The sequence below is a fragment of the Spea bombifrons genome, chromosome 3 (genome assembly GCF_027358695.1).
Source record: "Spea bombifrons isolate aSpeBom1 chromosome 3, aSpeBom1.2.pri, whole genome shotgun sequence".
Classification (NCBI taxonomy): Eukaryota; Metazoa; Chordata; class Amphibia; order Anura; family Pelobatidae; genus Spea; species Spea bombifrons.
The window spans coordinates 62,179,177-62,206,014 of NC_071089.1; the positions used below are offsets into that span (position 1 = coordinate 62,179,177).

Here is a 26,838-nt window from a genome sequence, read left to right on the forward strand (position 1 = left end):
ATCCTCATTTAGCAGAATGCCCTTGTTTTAAATGATTTGACTCGGAGTTCAAAAAATTGACATAGATTATGTACTACTTTTTTTTTGCACGTTTATCACATTGGATAGTAAGTGTTCCTGTCGTTAAGCAGTTTTTTGCAGGCTTTAAATTTAAGTTACTAGACCATTGAAGTATGATTATCTTGATCTCTTAATTTTCCTCTAGTCAAAGTCCGATGTCTTGGGTAAAGCTAACCCATGACAACGGCTGGCACAAATGAAACATCAGAATTAATTCTCCACAATACAATGCAGTAGACCTGTGCAAATGGGCCAAAAAGGATTTGGACCATTCTGTTCCTTTTTGGCCCATTCTTTTCTGGGCAACAAATTTTGATCCCCGCTTATTTGGTTTGGGCCAAAAATTCAGGGTCATATTTAACTCGGGAACAAAATCAGTTGCCTAGTGCCCACATTCACTCTCTCATGCTCTCTAAATGTTTCCCTACCTTCTTTGTTGACAACTTTTGACTTTGTTGACAACTTTTGACTTTGTTGACAACTGCTTTTGCCGACCCCTTCGGCTTCTACATCTTCTTCATCTTTTATCTTCAATCTGCTATCTTTGTCCGCATCTACGGACATAACCTGGTGGAAACTTCTGCCAAAATGGCGGCACTTGCAGTGAGAAGGCAACACCGGAAGTGCTTTCATTTTGCCCTCGCTTTAACTCGGCAATATGGCGGCACTTGCGAAAGTGGTCAGCAGAGAAGGTAGGGAAAGGCTTAGAGAGCGTGAAAGTGTGAGTATATGTGGGCCCATGGGTTTTGGATGAAAATTCTGAGCGTTTTTGCTTTGTTTGTCCAATTCATAAGGGGGGTCTGGTAAATTTGCAGTTTGTACAAATCTGAACGCACACATCTACTATGCTGTAGCTGTTTTTGTATTCATGTATTCTTCTGTTATGAGGATTTGTTTTACAAACAAAGGGGAACTGACATGGATGGGTCATCGGTGTTTTAATTACATTTTTTCAGGGCAGGATTGCAATAACCCCCATTCAGGGGCATCTTTTAAAATAGCAGTTAAAGATCTTTAAAGGTGCTGTTCCACCTAATCTGGTTTGTTACGAAATTCAGCATTCGAAATGTCATTCCTGGTACTGTTGAGTGTCTGAGACTTATTTTTATTAATCATGTTACATGTTGCCTCGTTCATAATTCTAGCTGGCAACAGTTTGTTATATGACACAACAGAAACCCAAAGTAGTATTTTCTTTTTATACAGTTAAACCTTTACAAGATGATGATAATAACAGGAAAAATGTGCCAAGGTTTCTGTGCTTAGCACTAGAGCGATGATTTTAGGCTGCAAAAGGGCCAGATTTTTTCATATACAAGCTTAAGCACAAGTAGCCTAGCTAAAATGGTTCAAATTGAGAATATCCCTTGGGTTTTTGCAAGGATACATAATTTCCCGATCTGCTTGTAGTGTCTGGATTTTGACATCCCTATCTTGATATTACTTTATATTTGCCTGTGAGATGACACATGCATTGCTGTATAATATAATGCTGGTATACATGCGTTCTTTCTAATGTCAAAAACACAGCATTAAGTGCAGTATGGTTGCAGCAGACGTATATTGTGCCCTATAATACACAGCTTTTTAATCTAATTATAAATATATGTGGCTGTATACCTATACCTGTAAACCTGTATAATGTTTAAATGTATTGCTCTTGCAGAGAGGTCGGAGGGAGGATTCTTGCAGTAGAAACCAAGTTACCATATCATCTTCCAGAATTTGAAGGCGACTTCTCAATGGAAGGGTTGAGACTTTGGAAGACTGCATTTTCTGCGATGACTCAAAATCCCAGACCAGTCTCTCCAACTCGGATGAACCGGCTCCTGGTTGAACGAGAGAAGGCTAAGGCCAATCGTGAAGATGATAAAAAGCTGGTAATAATGCCTTGTAAAAGCGCACCAGCTCCTCAGAGGGTTGAGATGTGGATTCAAGCCAAGGAGCTCTACGAGGCCACTAAGGGTATTTGCAAGGATCCCCCAATCCAAGAAGCTAATGAAAGCAATTGTGTTAAGACTACTCCTTTACCTAATGGATGCAACAGCTTGCCCCCAAAAGAAATCCAGCTTTTGGTGGCAGAACCTGCAAGTTCAGAAGGTCTTTTGGCTAATGAAAATAATGTAACTATTCATTTTGCTAGTTCCCCCCCTGCTCTTCATACTGCAGACTCGGAACTTATTGAAAGGAGAAATGATTTGTTGCCTAGTACAGCTGAAACAGAATCAAGTGACATGACTAATGCTACAGACTTGGATAATTCAACTTCTCCAGATTCCCCGATATTACCCCCATGGCAGGATCCGGTATCCCCAGATAGCAAAGATTTTAAAAAAGAGAATATTTTAACATCTCCAGCTGATGTTTTTGGAGCAATGAACTGTCAAAGTCCCGAGGGTCTAGTAAAAAACGAAGTGAAAGAGTTCTGTGCGCAGTCTCCTTCCCCATTTAATCAGGACAAGCACGCATCCAAATATGTCTGCTTACACAGTACTCCTGTCATAGAAAGAAAGCAGGAGGAAGCAGCCCACGAGGCACTCCTCTGCACTCCTGTGACATCAGGTAAGCTTCTGAAACTTAGGACCAGATTGATAAGCCTATGCCGTTACTCTTTTGGAGAAGCTATTTTGTTTGTGAGTGCATGTTCAAGCTTCACTGATGCTACAGAGGATGCACATGTTCCTCCTTATACACCTCTGTGTATCTCGCACGACTCCGGTCCTTAAGGGAAACGGACATTTTACATATCCCAGTTTAAGCATAGCAATCTCAATTAAAAATCTATTGAGCTACTTGTCTTCAAGCAGGAACACAGAGAGTCCATGGCCTGGTTGCGGTCCTTGAGGACCAGACGTGTGCTTCCCAGATATACATGATGCATTATATGTTGTGCCATGCATGCCCACAAACAGCAGCCATTTCTACCCAGAGAACAACGTCTTTGCTTTTGAGAAGAAAAATATGTATTTGTAAAATCTCACTATACATTTTACTAGCTTTTTTTATGTAGTGAAATGTCAATTTAAATCCCTTTCAATGAGTAATAAATTATGTTAATAAAACAATATAATTAACAATTAACAGATAATTGTTGCTTTGTTGTGGGTCTGTGGAATTTTCCAAATCTACATTTTGCAGCCACATGCACTAAATAAAGCCACCTGTCTGTGCACAGATTTGTTTAGTCACATCCAGTTGGATGATGATAAATCAACACGTGACATTTTTGATGTGTCCTGCCTTCCCAGCCGTCCTTGAGAACCACATGTGGAAACCAACGTACAATTACCCCTTTAATAGCCGCTGCCTCAAATGTCTTGATTTATTCCGCCCAAGTAGAATAGTAATTTAAGATTGTAATTTAATCCAATTTGAAAGATTCTTCATACAAAAATGAATTCTTTGTTTCCTCTTAGGTCTCTCTTTCTATATATACCCAATAAAACCAATAAGAGCAACTTAAACTAAGGACTATATTTTCTCCTGCGCTAATAAGGCTATATCCATTTATACCAAATCACAGTTCTTTAATATTCTCTTATCCATTGTTGACTTACAGTGCTAACTAAAATGCTTTTTAATGCAGTCTTTGAGCACTGGCATGTTTGGTTCATGTACAAAAACATAGAAACATTGAGATCTGGTTAATAAGAGGGGTATTTTGAGTATTTTTTTATTTTGTTAATCCTTTTGTTTATCCATTTTTGTTCACTTCACTCTAGAACCAAGATGGCAAAAAATGAGTCAGAGAAGAGCTAATCCAAATAAACTGCGAAGGGTACTATTAACAACTCAGATGAAGGTAAGTATTTCAGATATAAAATTGCTCCAAAAGAAAACCGTTGTCGGACACGCGTCAGACAGCATGACCTTTTCTACTTGCTTAATACTTGGTTTCTTTCCCTCCGTTTGATCTTTGTTTTGTTTTTCAAAGAATCAGTTTGCGGCTATGGCACATGTGAAAAAAGAAACTTCTCAGATAGAAGGACCGTCCCTCAATAACTCGTATGGATTCAAAGTCAGCGCACAAAACCTACAGGAAGCTAAAGCCCTACACGAGGTAATGCTCCCAAATATTACTCCAAAGTCATTGTTTGCCAGGATGACTTGAGCCAACTGTGTGCTCAAGGCTGCTAGGGCACTCCTTTTTGTTTCCGTAACATATTAAAGTCATTAAAATATGTTTGAGAACCGATGAAAAGGGGAAGTGTTGCTAACGTAAAACATTAAAAGTCACACCGAAGACTTTTTCCCTTCTAAATTCTGTTCATCAGATAGGAAATCTGAGGTCCGTGTTGTCTTTTTCGGAGCTGTGGATTGGAGGCTTCATGAACAATCAATATTGACATCAAGGGAACCTTTGTCTCTTTGCTGTAGGTGCAGCACCTGACTCTTATGTGTATGGAATTACATGCAAGGACGAGACGGGACTTGGAACCAGATCCAGAATTTGACCCGATCTGTGCTTTGTTCTACTGCCTGTCTTCAGACTCACTGCTACCTGGTAGCAACAGGACAGAGATTACTGGTGCCATTGTGGTTAGCCATGAGGCCACATCTGGTGAAGGTGCGCATATATTCACAACCATGACATTTCGTGTTGGCTTGTATAATCCCGGTCATTGTGAAAACATTGGTTTTAGCCATTTATTTTTTGGGATGCAGCTCTACCGTGTGTTTTGTATTTTGCTTTTTTCCCCACTTTAGTTGTGTTACTGATTTTCAGCTACCAAGTGTGCCAATTTGAAATAACTATGATTTATTTGAATGGGGTGGGCATGCAGGTTTGTGACATGTTGAAACAGATGGAGATTTTATGAAAAGCTGAAAAGCCATTCCACATAGGGGAAATGGACATTGATACACAAGGACTACACTTTTCTAATGAGTCATTGTTTCCCCAGCTAAAAGATCAGCTCCACTACTTACCAGATCGGGTGTTTCAGGATTTGAAGTCACATATGCAGCAGATGAGAAGGAGCTCTTTGAGAAGTTGCTAGATCTGGTCAGAAGGTATGTAAGCGTGTGCAATCATATGACATAGTGGCATGTTGCAGCCCTGGCTCGTGGAAAACTATATTGTTCCGCTATGAACACTAAAGTCCATCATAAGTAATGGCAGTGTTTAGGCATGTGCATGGACAGATGAAAACTTGTTTCCTTTGTTTCTCAGGACACTTTTTGAGCGTAGGGCTGCTGTGGAGCCTCGGGTTATAACTGCTCCCCTGCCTTCAGAAGAAATTACAATATCAAATATGCCTGCTCAGTCTCGCATCCATAAATTGTTAACCTCATGATGTTTGAGTGGGTGGCTTTTAAGAAAGCACTGAATGTGATGTACCCCCATGTTTTTCTGCATTATATACAGGTTTTTGTTTTTTTTTAAGGAATGCAGACAAAAAGATACAACATTTGCTTTTATTCTGATCTGGATTGTACCTAATTCTTGTGATGAGTGCAGATGTTCCAATGATTGTTTCACTGCTGTGAAACTTAAAATGTCTTGCAGAGTTCAAATTCTTTTAACGGACCCGCGCTTTAAGATATTGTATGCCGCTTTAGCTATAAATGGATCGTTAGATCTATACGTGTGTTTTTTTGTTTTTTTTTGTTTTTGTTTTTTTACATAAATTCATTCTTTATTTTTACCCAGGTATGATCCAGATATTCTTCTGGGATATGAGGTCCAGATGCACTCCTGGGGTTACCTTCTACAGCGGGCATCAGCTCTCGATGTGAATCTCTGCCAGCAGATGTCCAGGATACCTGGTGGGTATCCATGGTGGTGATCTAGAGAAGAGAATAAGAATTTGAAGGAAAATATAAAAAGTGTCCAGAATTTATTTATATATATATTTATATATATATTTAATTTTCACTGCATTTAAAATTGTTATTCATGGCACAGGCATGTGTACTCCAAGGTTTCCTGAAGTTAGATCGTGCGTATCCTTATGATAATGTGTAAATGAAATGTCATACTAAATTTTCAACTTTGCCCTCCGTGGTGTTTACACTGGGTAAGCAAACTCTGTGCATAGGAAAAGCATACAGTAAATGTACTCCCTATATTTTTGAGGATTTTTTTTGGTTTTTGCTAAAAGAATGCTAGTGTGTCTGCCTTGTTAGTAGCTGCAGATCTTTCATTGTGTTAGTGATCTATGCAAGAAAAAAAGTACCAATCTAACAAAAGCTGAGAGTCCCCTCATTAGACAGCTTGTTCTGTATCCGTCAACTCCAGAGAGGCGATCTTACAAATTAGTGCTAGCCAGTGTTACTTAGTTGTGTGGCAGCAGAGAGATAAACTGCCTCTATCTTTTCAATAAAAGTCGTATCTAATTTAAATGGAGGAAATCCTTATTAAGTGATAATTCTACTTTGCAATTGCTCTTTCATGACATTTTATTAAAATGCTTTTCTTTTTTTGTTTTGTAGATGATAAAAATGAAAACCGGTTTACTTCCGAACAGGACGAATATGGCGCTGACACTATGAGTGAAATAAATATAGTTGGTCGGGTTGTGTTGAATGTCTGGAGAATGTTGAGAAGTGAGGTAATAGGAAACATACAGTACTCTTCGAATACGATGTCATTTTACAGCTGTGGGTTTAGCGTGACTATTTAGTTTGTGGGAAGCTCCTGTCAATTGTATCTGTGGGTACCCAGCACCCACAGAAAAAGTTTTTTGAAGTTGCTTCACCAACAAAATAAGGGCACCTTTGGCTTTTGTAAACCTCTGAGGCTAGCGACTATATCGCAGAAAGAAGAGACCCACATAACTAAATACGTCTCAAGGAACTGGCAAGGTATACAACAAAGTACTTTACCATACTGTTGTCAGTGGCAGCTTTTGTGATCAAAAATGCAATTTAAACAGTAATTAATTGCTTTGTCACCAAGACCACTGGTCTTGTTTCGTTATATCACACATGATGTATTTTTGCAGTGATCTAACCTCCCTCTAAAGGGTCATCTTTACCACTCTGTGATGAATTGCGCCAGAGTTCTATATCGACACAGGCATTGTTTAAGGAAAAAAAAAATCTCAATCCTAATATTTCATTATTTTTGTTTTTCAGGTGGCTTTGACTAATTACACCTTTGAAAACGTGGCCTTCCATGTGCTTCATCAAAGATACCCCCTATTTAGTTTTCGAACATTGTCAGACTGGTTCGATAATAAAACAGATGTGTACAGGTAATGCTTGATTTCTACTTTTTTATATTTTGGAGAATGTTACAGAAATTATATTTTGGAGAGTTGGTTGTGATGAGCTACAATAAATACCACATTTCGCATATATAAGATTTACGACAATAATGGTGTTCTTTTACCATGAAATTACTAGAGGCTTTACTGAAAATATTTAGAAGTTTGTAAAATATTAAGCAATACCTATTTAAATATATATATGTTCAATCTGTTTATGATTTTATTTCTCAGATGGAGAATGACTGATCATTACATCAGTCGTGTCCGTGGAACCCTTCAGCTGCTCGAACAGTTGGATCTTATTGGGAGAACCAGTGAATTGGCTAGACTCTTCGGGATTCAGTTTTTGCATGTTTTGACGCGAGGGTCGCAGGTAAAGGGGGAGATCAGGGGATAAATGCTGAGATGACTGAGGTTGGTTTGTTAAAACAAAGCTTAATTCCACTTAATTACTCAGCCACACTGCAGCAGATAAAAGGTCTAAAGTAGGAAGCGTAATGTTGTTGTTAGATTATGTCCACTCTTCCATCTGCCGTATAGCAAGATAATATATTTCTGACCTCCATCCATTCAACAGAAGCATGGATGCATCACCGCATTACTTCGAGAAGGTCTCCTTTTCCTACTTATTTTACAGTGCATCTTTTTAGAATATGTGCTTAGGAAAAGGATACGTTTAAATGGCATTAACAATTGCCCATGCTTTATTTTATGTTGCTTAGTACCGTGTTGAGTCAATGATGCTACGTATCGCCAAGCCAATGAACTACATCGCTGTCACTCCAACTGTCCAGCAGCGGTCCCAGATGAGAGCTCCTCAGTGTATTCCTCTCGTCATGGAGCCAGAGTCTAAATTCTACAGCAACTCCATTTTGGTGCTGGATTTCCAGTCCTTGTACCCATCTATCGTAATCGCATACAACTACTGCTACTCCACCTGTTTGGGACACATAGAGAGCTTGGGAAAGTAAGCTCTGCACATTTACATTCCGTATTTTTTCCTTTGTCAGGCGAATAGTGCTATTGCGTGCATTTCTAATGTAATTTTACTTTTATAACAGTACAGAATTGTTATTACTATTACATTTTATTAAAATAAGACAAAACATGATATGCTCCTTTTGAATAGTATAATATTTTTTTCCATGATTTTTTATGTGATTTTGCTGCTTAATTTTCAGAAACGACGAGTTCAAATTTGGCTGCACATCTTTGCGTGTTCCTCCCGATCTGCTTTACCAGATGCGACGGGATATTACAGTGTCGCCTAATGGGATCGCTTTTGTGAAGGTGAAAAACCGAGAGTTTCGATCTATAATAGCAACTATAATTGTGCTGATATAGTTAGGAAGAGCCTTTTCAAGTGTTCATCTTAAGCTGAAATGTAGTCATTTTTCTTCACCTATATATATATATATATATATATATATATATATATATATATATATATATATATATATATATATAAATATAGCTCTCACAAATAAAACATCGAAATTTTTTGCTGTTTCCAGCTAGAACTATTGTTTTATATTCAGGCCATTTCAATTTCTTTTAGTCTTCTGTCAGAAAAGGAGTGTTGCCAAGGATGCTTGAAGAGATTCTGAAGACTCGAATAATGGTGAAACAGTCAATGAAAGAATATAAAAAGGATAAAGGTTTAAGCCGATTGCTTGATGCTCGCCAACTTGGACTTAAGCTGATTGCCAATGTTACCTTTGGCTATACTGCTGCTAACTTCTCTGGGAGGATGCCATGTGTAGAGGTAGGGATGGTCATCTTTCTTCTGTCATGTCACATTTAGGGGCAGATGATTACCTTATATATGAAATTATGTGTTGGGTCAAGTAATGAAGAGCTTACCAGTGATTTACAGATTCCAGGAACATGCCTGGATTCCTGAATGTTTCAGCTGCCACTTCTTTGTATTTTTGCTTCCTCCCTGCACTTTACATTTATCTTTCATAATGTACAGAAATAAACACAAGCAGATCATGAAAATGGTTATGTTGTACAGTTCTATTAATGTATTTGGCTTTGGTTTTCTTTTTAGTAGGATAAAGGGAATCTTGGTCTCTAACTAAAATCTCATGATTTTTTAAGCAATTCTTATAATTCACACACAGCATACTAGTTGTTCATCCCGGATTCATTTATTTAGTTAAGTTCCATGACACTTCTCAAGGACGTTATGCCTTTAGGATGTTTGCTGAGCGTCATGGTAGTTTCATGACAGCTGGAGAGCTATTTGTAGGCTACTTCTCATCTAGTTGAACTTGTGGAGGGGAGATAGGTCTTTGGTAAGAATATATTGTGTTTTTGGATAGCTAATTTGAGACAGCTTGGCAGAGAATGTGATGTGAGCCTCAGCAGCTGACTGACAACAGCAGATTGTGACACAATTCCGCCACTGCACAAAATCTTCTTAGGATGGATTCGTATTTGTGAGTTGGCACTTGTTCGGTAGAGAATGACGACATATCTGAGGGTTCCACTGCTTCAAGCATGCTTCGTAACGTTAATGTTGCTCATTGTTTTGTTTGCCGTAGATTGGAGACAGTATTGTCCACAAGGCCCGGGAGACCTTGGAACGTGCTATAAAGCTTGTCAATGACACAAAGAAGTGGGGAGCCAGAGTTGTGTATGGTGACACAGACAGGTAATCCCAATACAACATCACCGTGTTGTTGTTTGGCAAAATCTAAGGTAACGAACGTTGTGAGCCCTATGTTAGGAATGAATATTCCTGTTATAATTTAAGGGTAGTATGCAAAAATTTGAAAATGAAAGAGCATTGTACTCGTATTTTCAGGCAGTTCAAATGGTATTGTTTTATGTTAAACCGACTTAAGTATAATTATTTATCTGTAGCATGTTCGTGCTGCTAAAAGGGGCCACCAAGGAGCAGTCCTTCAAGATTGGACAAGAAATTGCAGAAGCTGTGACAGCTACTAATCCAAAACCAGTGAAACTGAAGTTTGAAAAGGTAAGGCGAAATACATAGCAAAAATAGTCTGTGCCACGCACTGCGCTCAAAAAACAAAATACTGTCTGCCCTTCTCACCCTAATAAAGTTGGCAACAAATATATAAACATAATATAAATGAGAGGTTTTGGTTATATGAATTGGCCAAAGCATAATTAAGCTCACCCGCCACGTCAAGGCACATTCTCAATAGGGTGAGAACCTACTCTCACCTCCTACATAGTGGGCACACAAAGCAGTTTATATTGCTACCAAAACCAGATTAATGTGTTGGGGGAGGTGCAATTAAACCTCCTCCCATTTAGCCCCTGGACAGCAAGCTGCAACCAGACTGATGAGGAGCCAACAACCTCAAATATGTGCAAACAGGGAAAAGAAAAAATGTTGGTGCGCTAAGCTAGTCTCGGGCTCAAATAATACAAATGTATAATACGAGGCCTACCAAACAGGTGTAAGCATGCTGCAAATACAGTGTGTTGGCTGTACAATGTATACAAAAAACAAAATACTGTCTGCGCTTCTCACCCTAATAAAGTTGGCAACAAATATATAAACATAATATAAATGAGAGGTTTTGGTTATATGAATTGGCCAAAGCATAATTAAGCTCACCCGCCACGTCAAGGCACACTCTCAATAGGGTGAGAACCTACTCTCACCTCCTACATAGTGGGCACACAAAGCAGTTTATACTGCTACCAAAACCTTATTAATGTGTTGGGGGAGGTGCAATTAAACCGCCTCCCATTTAACCCCTGGACAGCAAGCTGCAACCACGCACTGCACTGACAATCTGGAAAGTGTACATGAAAGCCAAAAACAACCACTTTCTGTGGAAAATAACTGCTGTTCCTTGCGATTAAAGTCCTGGTAATACTTTCAAAGCCAGCTCTTTGACCTAATCCAACATTTTACAACTCATTAAATGAACTCTTCAGTGATTATTCTTCCCTGTTAAACTGTTAAAACCTTCTTGACGTCCTATGCCGTCATTGGGGAAAGAAGTTACCCAGAAACCTGTCATGAAGGCATGGAAAGTCATAAAGAAAGTAGCCATATACACTCCAGTGCACACTGCTACCCAAGGCAGTCTTTGGGAACCGCCATTAACCCTCCCGCAAGTCTCGTTTACATTGTGAATGGATGCCTTGTGTTCTCAATGAACATGGTGCTCCATTTAAGTTTTTTCATTTTTATTTAAGTTGAGGGTTGCTGATTGGACAGAGACTGGGTCACCTGAGACTTCCTTCGTGAATGGAGAACGTGAAGATGTAAACGCACTGCATGGGATCAGCCATTATGGTGCAACCAGCCACCCCACACCTGCAAATAACATCAATAAAAGGAAAAAAAAACACAAATAATAAAATATACCCTACACCCAGTGACATATACTTGACTAGACCTAGGTTGGCAGGTAGAGGGGGGGGGGCGATCAACTATAACCACTCCCCCCCCTGTTGTCCCACTGCTCAATGGGACAGTTTCAAGGGGGAGATTTCCCCAACTGGCCCATGTATGCCATTGTTCTTCAACTACACACAGCATTAGGGGATATGCTGCCATATATATTTCCACTTTTTATAGCTCCTTCTATTGTACCTGGGAGGGTAAGGTGACAGTGTGTGCTGCCCTAGGGAGGCCTAAAAGATAAATATGTCTCATTTAGCGTGTCCTTTACCCCACGGGTGGGGTATTTCTGTAATCTAGAGATGCAGCTGAATTTTAATGGGTTTCTTCGCAGTTGCTTGTAATCTGTGCAAACAATCCTAAGAAACTTGGAAAGTTTTGTTGAAAAAAAGCAACAAAAATTAACGCTACGGCTCACTTTGCCAGGGATGGGTGACCAACTGGTTGCTCCTAGTGAAAAACACTGGCTGGCCTTCTCTCCAAAAATATTTAGTTTTGTGAGGTTATTTTGAGCTGGTGAGCTAGTAAGCACTCCCAAATGAGGCTTCTCAAAATTTCAAGTTTGGAAACGGGAACAGGCAATGCTCCATTTTGTGCCCCATTACTTCCAAAAAAACATTAAAATAATCATGCTTGTTGGGTTTTTATTATTTTTTGGTTAACTGAAGTGGTTTGGGGACCATTTTTACATGGTTTTACATTTTCTAAATGTTAACATGTATTTCATACTAAATGTTGCACTATACATCTAGAAATCTGTCCTTGGGGGACAAGGAGTAAAATGCTGAAAAAGTCTCAGTTTTTTTGGTACAAAACTCTCCATAAAGAAAGGGTTAAATTGCTGCCTGAAATTACATTCTGTTAATTTGTTCTGGTAAGAGTAGGGTGAGAACTTTCATATTGATTAAATATATTAAACTTCCCTGAAGTATAAACACATCCAACTCAGCTCTTTGTAATTGACCACATAAAGATTGCTTTATTAGGTCATATGTAATAAGATCTTTTTGGGGTCTGACTTAACGGTTGATAAAACAATAGAAGATTGTGATATTTGGTAGGTATGCAAACCATGGGAGTAATTGAATTTTTAGGCTCAGCCTATGGACAACAGGAAAGTGTAAAAGAGGGGGTGCAAAAGAGGTAAGGGAAATTGCATTTGTGATCAATCATGAATACAAGGACCCTAAGTATACTCATTGCAGCAAAGAGATGGTTGTTAAAAGAATAAAGGTCCTATTTGGTGGTAAAACTTTTGTATTTCTGGTGAATATATGTTTAACTCACTTGCAAATAAATCTTACTAGTCATTATTCTTCCTTACAATACAATTTGTTGGTCTTAATCTCTCTGATTCATGTAAGATTCGGAATGTAAGGGACTCTGGATCATCTCCACTGGAAAATAAATGCAATCGTATTTTATTTATTTATTGGCATGGCGTCATGAACACAGTCTTGGTTGTTGCATGTTTCAGGTCTATTTACCATGTGTTTTGCAAACAAAGAAGAGGTATGTGGGTTACATGTATGAAACTCTTGACCAAAAAGATCCAGTTTTTGACGCAAAAGGAATTGAGACTGTTCGAAGAGACGCCTGCCCTGCTGTTGGTAAGGTAAGCCGAATAGCTTGGTTTTATGGTAACCCTTTTTAGTAGCTGTCTCTGTAGCTGTATGTACAGATCATTTTTAATTTGATGCATACCGTACCGCTGACCACTATAATATTATTTCTAGATACTTGAACGTTCAATCAAGCTGCTATTTGAAACAAGAGATATCAGTCAAATCAAACAGTATGTCCAGAGACAATGTCTAAAGCTTTTGGAAGGCAAAGCCAGCATGCAGGATCTAATTTTCGCTAAGGAATACCGAGGAAGTTTTGCGTATAGACCTGGAGCTTGTGTCCCAGCACTAGAACTAACAAGGTAAGGCAAAATGTGCCAGCTTGTCGAGCTTGTGAAGCATGGAGGGCTGCCAGTAAAAACTCCTACTCTAGTATTCTTGTATTTCACATTTGGCCTTTAGATATCCCCCTGTGCTGCTGAATCCTCCCTGAAAGGTCTTACGTTTTTGGAAAGTTCAACTTGTCTTGCTGGCTTGGTGTATATACTTGAATGTCATTTTTTTTTTTTTAAATATACACAGGAAAATGGTGGCCTATGACCGTCGCTCGGAGCCTCGAGTTGGCGAAAGGGTTCCGTATGTTATAGTGTATGGAATTCCTGGAGTACCTCTCATCCAACTTGTGAGACGGCCCATCGATGTCCTACAGGATCATAACCTGAGATTAAATGCCACTTACTACATTACCAAACAAATACTTCCCCCGCTAAACCGAATATTTTCCCTTATTGGGGTCGATGTCTTCAGTTGGTATGATGAATTACCCAGGGTAAGGATTTCAAGAAACATTATATATTTTCAGTCAAAGGATGTGGGATAGATTTAATTTGCCTCATTCTGTGTCTGTTAAAAAAATGAACATAAAAGGTTTCACCAAAAGCTTTATTAATAGAATGTGAAGGTATTTTTGGAGTTTATTATTTTGTAGCGCATCTATAATACCAGTGTGCTAAGGTAAAGACCTTAGGGAAGTACTATTACGTTCTAAACTAAGTAGCTCAGATGACCACTAAGACAAAGTATGTCCTAAGGATTTTGTAAAAGAGTACACAGGAGATCAGGCTTTCCAACAACGGCCTGGAGTCTCCCCTGCCTGCAGGAGCCGGTATTACATTAAATACATCTGGTGAAGAGAGATCTCTATACAGACCCCAAAGTTTCCCCCCTGTCAAACTAAGTTTCAGACTTTATGAGAATATGTAATTAAAGTAATGTGTTTATAGTCCAACACGCATTTTTAATCCAAGTACTTGTGTGTAAAGCTCCACAATAGGAATGTTTCCAAATTACGTTATTTGAAGAAAAAACCTTGCATAGTCGCTTGACAATTAGAAATTTGTCTAGTTTCATGAATTGCGTATGTGGAATGAAGAGATATTCTTACTTGTCCTCCTTTTGTATTCTACACCGCTGAATATGAATCAGTGTATGCCTATTTCTAGGTTTATTTACAAAAAAATCTATTACTTTTACATTCGTTTTATGCAATTCTCAGAACATTATAAATGTTTCCTTATGAAACTAAGCCATTCACAATGGAATTTTCTTACAGATGTCTGAAATGTGTTTTTTTTTATTATTTGATTACATACAATGGAGAACTTTTGATTCTACACCATATTCTTAGCAGGTTTGACACACAAATCTTGCATGCTATTTTAAGAATGTGCACCGCTCAACAGACACTCCTGTCCTTGAACGTGAAGGTTATTGCTGTTTACCAAGTGAAACATTTCTATTCTGTTTTTATTGAGGAATTTCATTCTTTAGTGTGAATTAACTATTCAGCTGTGTGACCAGATTCCCCACCTCTCCTGTTTTACTCATATGGTGCTTCGTTTGTGATTACCAGTATTTTCTATGGCTGCAATCGGGCGCCTGCACCCAATTTCTTGGGCAATCCAATATATCTAGAAGTACATGAGCACAAGCAAGGTCTTTTGGAGAAAAGCTAAAAAAGACACACCCAAATATATGTAAAAAATAAAATAAAAATAAAAAAGTATATTAATACAAACATACACATGCGCACACACACAGATAATAGTAGAAGACAGAAGTTATGACAAGACCCCCCTAAGGATTTAAAGTATCTTTGATTATTTGGGGTCAACTTTTATTTTTATTAAAGCAACTGATTAAACTATTGCCTTGAAATTATCTATAGGGTCTTCCTCTGGGTCATGGTACAAAACCCCTAAAAAGAGATCACACTGCAGGGAGTATTTTTGGTTCCATGCAATAACATTAAAATATTTGTATAATATTTAGGTACAGAAGGCCTTTTCCACTGTACGGAATGAGCTGGATGCGAGAAAAGGCACAATCTCGCAGTATTTCACAACTTTGCATTGTCCAATTTGTGACGAACTCACGCAGCACGGAATATGCAGTAAATGCAGGAGTCAGCCGCAACACGTCTCGGTGATTCTCAATCAGGAAATTCGAGAATTGGAGTGCAGACAAGACCAGCTAGTCAAGGTAAACGCACATGGCTGGGGCATTTTTCTCTTTTGGAAATATTTTATGACACATTAACCCCCTGCATTACCAAAACCGCCTATTGCTGCTACGCAATCGTTCCGAAATACCAATTGCAGATGGCTTTCAGCTAATGCCATGGTCTCTCTCGAGTATTCCTACCTAATTTCATTCTAAAGTTACTTTGTACCAACATTCAAAGTATCTGACTTTGGTACTGTTTCTGGTAATTGAACAGGCATTCTGTGTAATGTTTAAATGGCAACGAATGCTAACCATCACATTAATGATGCCTAGGGGGTGGCCTACGTTGACTCATTTCATATAAATCCCTGTCTCCCCTTCCCAGTTATGCAAGAACTGCACGGGATGCCGCGATCAACAGATTCAATGTGTTTCCCTGAATTGTCCTGTCCTTTTCAAGCTATCGAGAGTGAGCCGTGAACTGTCCAAGGCTCCATACCTACGACAACTACTCGAGCAGTTTTGAATTCTATTCGAAGATACCTGGTGCTATTTCTTTCAGTGTTTATCACTTTACAAAAACTATTGTGCATGGTGCTGTTTTCCGATTGCATTGTTTTTCATGATTTTTCTTATTTAATATTATTCAGTGTAACATTTATCTCCATTTGATGCTGCGATTTACCAAGGTATTGCTATCTTTATACAATGTACAAAGATTTTTTTCTCTCTCTCTCTCTCTCTCTCTTTATTTCAACTTTGTAAGATAATATTTTATAGCGACAGGCGGCTAAACTAGCGAGAATCATCATGTAAATCCATTTCTTACAAAAGCCTTTGTTTAGTGCCGGGGAAGAGGCACTGAGATTTTACAGAAACCTGATAGAAGAACACAGCTCTGACATATCAGGTAGCCGGCTTCCTCTGAATTCTAGAGCACCCGTTTTCTTTCTAACGTTAATTGCAAAATATCTTGTAAATATACCTTTTTTACTTTTGAAACAACCGAGTAAAAATAATGTGCAATGGGGTTTTATACAGATCATTTGGAAGCTAGTAAGTATATTTCCTCTGTTATGCTCCATGCAGATAACTTTTGTTTTGTTATTACTTTGATTAGACCGTGCAAATTGTATTCCTGTTCAGCATTTCAAAAGTCATTTTCATATAAAAAAACACAAAAATAATAGAAAATAAATCTAAATATAGCTGTCTTGCTTTTTAGCTGTTTATGGGGCATTGTGAGGAACTGTGCAAAGACCTTTTTTGTTACAAAACTGTGGGACTGTTGCAATACTTTAAATAGAAGATTTATTCCATTTTGCTTGTTTTGTATAGACATTTCTATGGTTTCTAAATATGCTTAAAATATTTTCTTTCCTTATGTACAGTTAAATCTTATTTGCCATCATCCTGAACACATCAGTGTACTTAGATAATTTGTATAACTGTATAAAATGGAAAAAAAAAAGATTATGTGGTCAGTGTATTGTTTTCTAAACTGGAAATTGTTTGAAAAGTTACAATGGAAACTATTAAAATGTAATAAAATTTCTGACATGGTGGTATTCTGAATCCCATGTAACATCATGTTCAACTTTTTATGATTAACTTTTTGTCCCCCTCAAAGTGCATTAAAAACAAGAGGTACAAACAGTTCACTTGATAGGATATATTGAGTTCCATACGACGATCCGTCTAAAATCTAGAGTTCTGGCAAAGATTAAGGTTGCAAGCCAACCAATTCAACTCCCAGGGCCCAACCACCACACATCCCTCCCCAAAAAAACATAATTCAGTAGCTGCTCAAATATACCCATATATTTAGCGACAAAATCTCTCAATCACAGTCCAGCGTGTGCTGATTTAACATCTAAACCTCACATTGGCACAGGTGGTAGTCACACCAGGAGCTCCGTACAGCCAGTGGTGTGAATTTGTCATCTGTTATTTCTTTTGATGTCTCAGCCTGTTAAATTAATGTATTTGGTTTACTTTTACAGCTACAATTATGTATCAACCAATGTGATTTATCTCCTTTAAAAAAAACACACAACAGAACTACATGTATGTGTCAAATAATGGAATAAAAGTCGACATACATTTTATTACAAGTGTACCGGTACCAAACACCTCCTATCTATCTGTCAGCTAGGCCACCCATTATTTCTCAGGCCCTGCTAAACCCTCTCCTGCCATGTTTCCAATCATTCTGGAGGTCACACTGTCATCACATAGAACATCTTCATTTCATGATTCTACCAAAGAAGCTTAACCATATCTTAACTCTGAAGATGTGAGGTGCCGCACCCCGTGTGTGACCTCTTTTTGGATATGCCCTTCTTGGGTGCTCTTTATGTTCCACTAACTTTATGGTGGGGTCTGACCAGGATTCCAGATACGATTTATGGCAGGATGTGGCCTAAGAAAAAACATTTTCTCTTCATCATGCAAGATGCCTTGTTAACCTTTAAATATAGGCATTTTGCATGAATGCATTGAAAAGTCATACTACTCGCCATGAAATCCTTGGGAAAATAGGTATGAAATGCTATCTTTTTTTTTTTTTCTTCCTTCCAAATGACTTGCATGGCGTAGAAACTGTTTAGTAGAAGCTATTTCACATGCTCTTGTTACATACTGTTGATGCAGAAATATTGAGCCAAGCAATGTGTATAAGGCAAATGGCCGATGCTAATGATTTTTTTTGTCAGACTGCTCTCAGTTGACATCAGAAGCAGCATTCCCACTAATACAAAGATTGAAGACAATTACTCGCGTCTGGTGTGGGGTGACGAGAACTTGATTAATTTTACAAAGAAACAAGCACTGGGTCAGCATTCCAATAAAGACTTCCAGTTCAGTAGGCAAACCTGATAATGCTTGGCTTTAACAAACTACAGACAAACATACATTAAATACCTAGCAATGTCCAAATGTAATTTACTCATTTTGTAACAGAGTTTACAATCAGATAGAAGTTGAAAAGAAATCATTAGACAACGTCTGTGTATCCACAGAGTGGAAATATTTCCAGATTTATATGTTTTATAGGGTTATTTCAGTATTTTTCATGGTGGCGGTATGTACATTACGTACTTTTCTGTGTGACCTGGTCCAGTGGCGTAATCTTCCCCCATCTACCCAGTCCCTATCCATTGGGGGAAATATAAATAATCATACGCACAAACATGGAACAAAAAGATCTGCGGCGGTGAATTACCTACTGAGAATGGACCGGACAAGCAAGTTACATGGGACAATCGTTCTCATCGATTTTAACAAGAAGAATGGAAATTCACACAGGACTACATGCGCCCCCACATGAGCTCACATCGGACACAACTGGGTGTAACTGATGCCCCCGACACCAAATAAACCCTGCCAAACTCCAGGTCATGCATATCACTGGGCTGAAGAGCCATGCTCCCTCAGTCCAAGCAGGCCCAGTTTAAGCACTGGGCTGTGATATAATGTACTGGTGCTCAGATGTAGGCAGCGTGTGAGGACCGCAATGGAGCAAAAGAGCTCCCAGTGGATGTGGACAACAAAGGTAGGACGACAGGGAGGTTAGGTGTGTGTGTAAGTATGAGAATATGGGTGTTACTTTGTGCATGCTACGGTGTGTATGAAAATACGTTAGTGTGTGTAAGTACCTTATACTCAAAACTCCCATCACTCACAGTGCACACAAGAACACAGCAGGCACTCAGACATAACTCACAGTATTTGGATGACGCCACAATTAGTGTAGAGGGGCTGGGGGCAGGGGCAGGGCATGACCACCTTAACCGGAGAGCCACCACAATGCTGGAACTACATTACTGCAACAGATCATTTCTTTCATCCTCATACAGCCTCCCAAACCTTTTATCTTTATTCTAAATTCCGACAGGTAAAGTACAAAAATAGTCTAGTTAAGAGGCATGGTTACCATGCCTCATCAGTGTTGCATTATTAAAGACACAGTTTCTAATATTGTATAGATGGTGGGTTATTCAGAGCAAACATTTTACATTATAACAGATAAACAAAAAAAAACTACCACATAGACACTTACACAAGCAGTCAAAATATGTTTATGCAAATTTACACCTAAAACAGAAACTACAAAAAAACAAAATCACTGTTCTGCTTTAGAGAAAACCAATTCAAATATATAGATTTCATTTGAGAACATTTTAGTGCAATAAACTTTATTAAAGGTTTGCCCAAGCGATTATTCAACTATTAACTCAAAATTAACCATTTTTTTGAAACATGAAGGAAAAAAAAAATAACAATGTAGTTATGTTCGTCAATGTGCGCTTTTCAATAAAAAAAAATTACATGGTGGTGCTTTATGTAGCAATACATTTCACATACACATTGTGCTAGCAAATGTATACATGAAATATTACATCTACAAGTATTTGCCCATCTTTATGCAATTGGCTAGTTCTGGCCGCTGGGTGTTTTTTGTGCTTCCACAATCATCTCGGATATCGATATGCTCGCCCAGCAGAGGCAGGTTCAGGTAAGGGTGCCATATTGTGTTTGTATGTAATATATATTCCCACGTGTAATCCCGCGTCCTAAAAAAAGGTCACAATCAAACTACATAAAAAAGATATATATGTAAAATCCAGGACAATAGTTGACAGTAGTCAACAAAAGCAACATCCATTATGATCTGTTTGATACCCCATGTGGACAGGTTGTAATCATAAAATCAGCATACATTCAACATATAGCATTCTTAAAGGTTACGCCCAGAGATCATCTGGACACCAATGCTGTGGGTCTGACAGAACCATTCATTTCCTAAAGATATTTGATTTTACAATTTTCTGCTTGGGCTGTTTGCAAATATAGCAATCTTGAGATAGATATATTCTTAACACACAATCAATTTTTAGACCACTGTGTTATAATTACTTAGTCAAGATTGCAACAGGATAGATAATTGAATGAAAAGGATCAATCTTCTCTTCAAAGCAAAATTAAATGTAAATGAACTTTCCTGCCGCTAAAACCAGCAAGATGTTTAATATCTGGGGCGAGGTTACAGAAAACTTATTTCTAGTCATCCTTCTCTCTGTCGGCACTCAGTAATATTTTGGAGGGGGATTTGTTAGATATAGGTTCTGCTTCTCTACCATTGGCATGGGTTGAAAGTGCCGGACTGGTGACTTCTGTAATGGAGGTCACCTCATGAGTTGCTTCTTGTATCACAGTGGGAGAGTTCATCCTTTGCTCACTCATTTCAATGGCTTCAAAGTCAGCTTCATTCCAATGTCTTGCATCCTCATCGTCTTCCTCCTCCTCTAATCCAGAGCCTGAAAGTAAAGCCCTGCGGTCTTCATTCTCCGATCCATACCACCGTGCTTTATCTTGTGGAGAAGTAGCCAGTTTGTACATGACTGGAAAGAGCACGGCCGTCAGGGTGGAGGAAAGTAGGGTTGTGTACATCAGAACAGGGATTTCGGGAAACAATCCTTGAAGATAACCCACAGATGCAGGAATAGCCATCTCTCCAAGAGCTGCTCCAACAACAAATATTGATGCAGATGTCCCGCTAATAGTTGTGTACTGCTGCATCCAGGAAACTCCACTGGGAAAGGTGGTAGCCATTGAGGCTCCATAGAGGCCACTTGCAATCCAAAGTACAATATGGTTGGTACTAAAAAGAACTAAACACAGGGATGACAATGTACAGCCGACCACACTAAGAAGCAGCATAGTGCCAGGATACAAGCAAGTAGCAAAACAGATGGCCAGCCCCCGCACAGCAGCAAACACCCCCCAAAACACAGAATTTAGTCCTGCTGCTTTGTCGGGATCCATTTTGACAATGGAGGTGGCATATGTAAATATATAAGAGCCATAGGCAACTTCCGCCCCAACATAGCCAAAAAAAAACAAGAAGAGGAGAAAAATAAGAGCATTGTGGTATTTGGCTACTAATGGTTTTTCTTCAGGACCCTTTTCTGCTGACTGGTTGGGTCTACTTTTTATGTACATAAAAAATAAAAATAAAGACACCAGCAAAAGATACGTCCCAATTACAATATAAGATAGCAGAGGCTTTTTTATTCCCAGTGGCATATCTAAAGGGTCAAGAGAAGGCTTGACAACATTATTGCCCACCGTGGCAACCTCAAAGTGAATGCTGTCCAGGGGCAGAAAATCCAGTAACACTTTTGCCAAGATCGGAGCTACAAATGCACCTAAAGCAAAACTAAAATGCAAGGCTTGCACGTGTGGTCCAGACTGATCCCCCCAGGTATTCAAGATGACAACATTACCACCTGAAATAAAATAAAAAAAGTTAAAAACACATTACATCTGCAGTTGAGACAACCATGGCACAATGCATTTGTTTGATTTTACATGAATATGGAAAACGGGCAATATTTGTACAAGCCACCTCACCAACAGGATCAACAGGGTGCTACAGTAAATGGGTGTCTGGGAGAGTCATGGGACAGTAGGAGAGTGCCTGAATATCAACACTGCCCTGTGCAACACAGGAAGACTGGAAGGTATGGAGATTACCAGACTTGATGATGTAAATTTAGTTGCGCGGCTAACCAAGTTAAGTAGCACATCCATTAACAACCATGTGAAATAAAAGCACCAGTGCATCCAAAGAGTTTGTCATTTGCGGCCATATGCCTTACATTATGATATTTGCTTACCAGTGTCTAAAAATCCCATGGACGTTCCCACAACTAACATGATAGCTGTTAAAACCAGTGCCTTCTTACACCACGGTATGACACAAAGACCAGCAGCAGTAGCCAGCAAGGAAATCCCTGTAATTACAAAAAAAAAGTATAGATCAATTCATTGCAATGATTAAACACCCTTAATTCATTTAAAAATGCAGATGACCTCTCAAAACTCACACTAACAAACAGATTTAACATAAGTGCATTAATCTGTATTGGCACCCTACACCAGTCTGGATATAGGATTTACAGTATCTCACAAAAGTGAGTACACCCCTAAGTGGAAATGTCCAAATTGGGCCCAATTAGCCATTTCCCTCCCCGGTGTCATGTGACTCAGTGTTACAAGGTCTCAGGTGTGAACGGGGAGCAGGTGTGTTAAGTTAAATTTGGTGTTATTGCTCTCACACTCTGGTCACTGGAAGTTCAACATGGCACCTCATGGCAAAGAACTCGCTGAGGATCTGAAAAAAGAATTGTTGCTCTACATAAAGATGGCCTAGGCTATAAGATGATTGCCAAGACCCTTTTTCAGATGATAAACCATGTAGTACCGTCATAGTCTGTAGAGCTGTACAACAGGACAAGCATATACACTGGAAATTCAAATAATCACCAAAAAACATATGCATAACCTGACATTCCTACTCAATTCAACGGTGCTGTGTATTCACAGAAACAGGACACCGACGCTGTTACTTGCCTAGAAGAAGGTGTTGGTTCACGCGTTCAAACAGGATGCCGCCTAGAACTGACCCGCCAAGATATCCTAATGAGCGGCCCACAAATATGTAGGAAATGTTAGACACTGTGCTTTCCACGTTTTCAGCCAGATCTGGAAACGTGGGTCCCAGGACCGCAATGGCCATTCCCTGAATGGAGAAAAGGGTAAAGTAAGTGTTTTGTCACCCTCTCCAACAATGTACACGTTCTGCAATGTAATTAAACATGTGCGCAACAGACATTTACAACTTGAAGAGGAAATACTTCTCTTACTAAACATATAATACCTAGGTATTAGCCATACAATAAACTTGAACGTCAGTGCTTTTTCTGTCCGCACATGGTAGCGTGATTTCACAATGAAGCACACACTGTGATATAATTTGTTTCAAATCCAAATACTGGGCCTTCTGCTATTACTTGCTGGTGAGCAAAAAGGAAAATTTAGAATAAACTGGGAAGATTTCTCCAGTCTTGTTCCTTCCAAGCACAAGGAACTATGGAGAAGATATACTGCATCCTTGCTTTGCATTAGAAGGATACAAGCCTGCTGCAAACAGGTACGGGAAGTCGAAGTTAGGGAGTAGGACACTCGACCCTGGCCAGGAATGTGTATTACTAATGTGATGATAATGTAATATAAAAAAGGGGGCCTCCTGTCATACCAGATAATACCAATTTCATCTTTATTCCTTTTAATTACAGGTGTGTGATGATAGAGAAGACTCTACCTTGATGGAGGGCATATTTCTTATCTCTACTTCATTTGTAGTTTGGATTGATTGCCCAACATCAACTCTGGAACCAATACCTTTGTATCAAATCCTTAAAGTTTAACACTAAGCCACCTTGTTTTAACAAGTAAATGTTATGTGTGTGTTGTAAAGAGAAAGGTGAATAGTGGTACTGAAACATGCACTTATAGATATAAGGTCATCTTGAAATAAGAAATAAGGTGGCCCATCAAGTGATGAGTTGTTATGGTTCCCTTCCCTACTCTTGTCAAGCTGCACTTTAGGCTAGAGTCTGGCTCAGGCCGATTATCGGAAGCTGTAGAGATTATGAAGGGTTCTAGAACAACCAGTTGAGTCAACCTAATTTTGTCAAAAACTTCTTTGACTGACCGACTACTTTTGGCTTGACTGCTTGCGAGTAACTGAATGTTTAATTTGCAAGTTGAACATAGCCCAACTGGCAATGGCGTTTACGTTAGTGAATACGCAATCGCTTTACTAAAACAATTCTGTCTGCTTGGCCTCAGCGTGTCTACCCAACCTCTAATGAACGTTCCTCGCTTTACTTGTTATTTTACTTGTCATGTTTTTCTCTCTCTCTCGGTGCTTCTATCCCTTTTTACGCTTTCTGTACACAAAAAAAACAAATCTTCAATCTTTACTGAAAATAGAAATAGATCTGTGGAATTTGTTTATAGGGATTTCATAGCCGTGGCTCCAAGAGTTTGGTTACAAGAAACCCCCCTTCAAATAGAAACTGCCCCATGCCAGATCACCCCTGAATTCTAATCCTCATCGCTATATTTACCATATATTTTTGTTCTTTTAATGTATGTTTTCATGTAAACATTGGCTCTCTAGTGTGGTGTCATCACAGTTCAGACTGGTGCCTTACCCTGAAGTATTGGTGATAACTTAATTGCAAGAGGCTGATTGAGGAAATGCCCTGGCAATGGTGTAGGCATCTTAGATATATATATATATATATATATATATATATATATATATATATATATATATATATATATATATATATATATATATATAACTTAAAAAGAGCACAATAAAGTGATTTATGGTTCTCTCTCATCATAACCCAGCTGGGTGCTTCTGGGTAGGGAGAAGCACTCCCTCTGGCACAAGCACTCCATGTTTAGGAGGCAGCCCTGCTGGAGAGGCAGGCCGTGCAATGAGAATGGCAGAGCGTTAGGCAGGCGCACCCCACAGGTGTCACTTCCCCTTACCAGCCCCAGGAAGGCAGCGCACATGACGGTCGTCACCCAGCACCTCAGCTCCCCCAGCACACAGCTCTGTCCTCTCTTCCCTCTCCTGCCGCCGGACACCAGCCGCACTTCATCCTCAATGGCCTTCCTCCGACCGCTCTCCTCTTCCAAGCCATCCCCGGATCTCAGCCCCAACGGCCGCTTCTCAAACAACGTGTCCTCGTCTTCTTCTTCTTCGGCCTCCTCCAGCTCTGCTGCCCGGGCGAAGCGCACCTGTTTCTTCTTTTTGCCGCTGCCCGCCATGTCCTCTCCCTGCCTCCTTCCCGTCTACCCTCCGTGTACAGTCAGGGCCTGCACATTGCTGCTAGGCCGGCACTAGTGCTGCTGGCCGGCGGAGGCTTCCCTGACCCCGCTCCCTTCGTACTGCCACAAGCCGGGCTCCTCTCTCCGAGAACGAGCCGGATGTTGCTGCCAGCCCCGGGTGCACCTGATGGGGAGGAGCGGACAGGGCCGTCCCCCCTGAGATGTAATCATTCGCAGTATGTACTGCGTATAGACTCGGCACCCTGTTCATCCTACTATGGGGGAAGATCGGCGCTTCCAAAAGACAATAGAAAGAATATATGCCCGTATATCGCATAAGGTATCACAGTGAACGATATATCGGCTTCATATATCTGTTTATCTTTCTCATATATATATATATATTTATATAATATATATATATATATATATATATATATAATTACATTTAAAGAAAGAAATGAGTATTGCAATATAAAATAATCCCTCTTCATTGGACTAACATTCCATTTTAAGGAGGAGCTTTCTAGATTATCAGCCTCCCTTTGATATATAGCACACACACATATAATATATATATATATATATATATATTCCTTTTGTATCATGAGCACTCTCGGGATTTACATTTAGAAAGCTTTATTGTTCCCATACAGGCATACCTAGGAACTTCTGGGCTCCAGCAGCAGCATTCACCCCCATTTAAAGGGAAAATGGGTGGGGAGCAGGGCGTGTCAAGATCCCGCTCCCACGACCCGGAAGATTCGGGGTCTTGAACCGCAGAAGCGGTGCTTCACCCGGCAATCTCGGGGTCAAACCCGAAGAGTTCCCAGGTATGCATACAGGTGGCAATAAGTTCAAGGTCTCCAACTGAGACTTTTTTCTAGTTTCAAACAGAGACTGAAATGTTGCGTTATTGCCACCTGTATGAGAAGTAAGCTTTCTAAATGTAAATCCAGAGCTTATGTTACAAAGGAAGTTATACGGAACATCCATAGCACCGGGGTATAATAAGGCGTAGCTGCATACTAGTTAGGGTGCCCATGCTGACTCCTGTCCACTGCTGAAAGCTCCTACAATGGGCACATGAGCATAAGAACTGGACCATGGAGCAATGGGAGAAGGTGGCCGGTCTGATGAATCACATTTTCTTTTACATAACATGGATGGCCTGGTGCGTGTGTGTCGCTTACCTGGAGAACACATCACACCTGAATGCATCCATGGAGGTCCCACCTCACAACTTACAGAGCTTAAATGATCTGCTGCTAACATCTTGGTGCCAGATACCACAGCACACCTTCAGGTCTGGTCTGTCTTGGCTGCAAAAGGGGGCTTACACAATATTAGGTGACCATAATGTTATATGCCCTGGAAAATCTGGCCTGTGTGGTCACCGAGT

The 26,838-nt window shown here is 39.5% G+C and overlaps 2 protein-coding genes across 2 annotated transcripts in view; one reads left to right on the forward strand and one right to left on the reverse strand.

The window, feature by feature from the left end:
- The window catches only part of REV3L (REV3 like, DNA directed polymerase zeta catalytic subunit), a 68,396-nt gene extending 51,101 nt beyond the window's left edge, over positions 1 to 17,295 (forward strand). The window contains exons 14-32 of the mRNA XM_053460038.1: positions 1,727 to 2,622; positions 3,783 to 3,862; positions 3,995 to 4,120; positions 4,438 to 4,627; positions 4,965 to 5,073; positions 5,714 to 5,829; positions 6,496 to 6,614; positions 7,141 to 7,259; positions 7,506 to 7,647; positions 7,997 to 8,241; positions 8,456 to 8,564; positions 8,833 to 9,039; positions 9,824 to 9,933; positions 10,146 to 10,260; positions 13,148 to 13,285; positions 13,407 to 13,597; positions 13,818 to 14,064; positions 15,567 to 15,776; positions 16,126 to 17,295. Coding sequence (XP_053316013.1) covers positions 1,727 to 2,622; positions 3,783 to 3,862; positions 3,995 to 4,120; positions 4,438 to 4,627; positions 4,965 to 5,073; positions 5,714 to 5,829; positions 6,496 to 6,614; positions 7,141 to 7,259; positions 7,506 to 7,647; positions 7,997 to 8,241; positions 8,456 to 8,564; positions 8,833 to 9,039; positions 9,824 to 9,933; positions 10,146 to 10,260; positions 13,148 to 13,285; positions 13,407 to 13,597; positions 13,818 to 14,064; positions 15,567 to 15,776; positions 16,126 to 16,266 — 3,610 coding nt within the window. The 3' untranslated portion in view covers positions 16,267 to 17,295. The remainder of the gene's footprint in view (positions 1 to 1,726; positions 2,623 to 3,782; positions 3,863 to 3,994; positions 4,121 to 4,437; positions 4,628 to 4,964; positions 5,074 to 5,713; positions 5,830 to 6,495; positions 6,615 to 7,140; positions 7,260 to 7,505; positions 7,648 to 7,996; positions 8,242 to 8,455; positions 8,565 to 8,832; positions 9,040 to 9,823; positions 9,934 to 10,145; positions 10,261 to 13,147; positions 13,286 to 13,406; positions 13,598 to 13,817; positions 14,065 to 15,566; positions 15,777 to 16,125) is intronic.
- Positions 17,296 to 19,796: 2,501 nt separating this feature from the next.
- MFSD4B (major facilitator superfamily domain containing 4B) lies at positions 19,797 to 25,745 on the reverse strand. Its single transcript, XM_053460044.1, has 4 exons — positions 25,155 to 25,745; positions 23,157 to 23,325; positions 22,421 to 22,537; positions 19,797 to 22,030 (listed from the first exon to the last, which is right to left on the reverse strand). The coding sequence occupies exons 1-4, from the start codon at positions 25,434 to 25,436 to the stop codon at positions 20,802 to 20,804; spliced, it is 1,797 nt and encodes a 598-aa protein (XP_053316019.1). The 5' UTR covers positions 25,437 to 25,745; the 3' UTR covers positions 19,797 to 20,801.
- Positions 25,746 to 26,838: the final 1,093 nt, after the last annotated feature.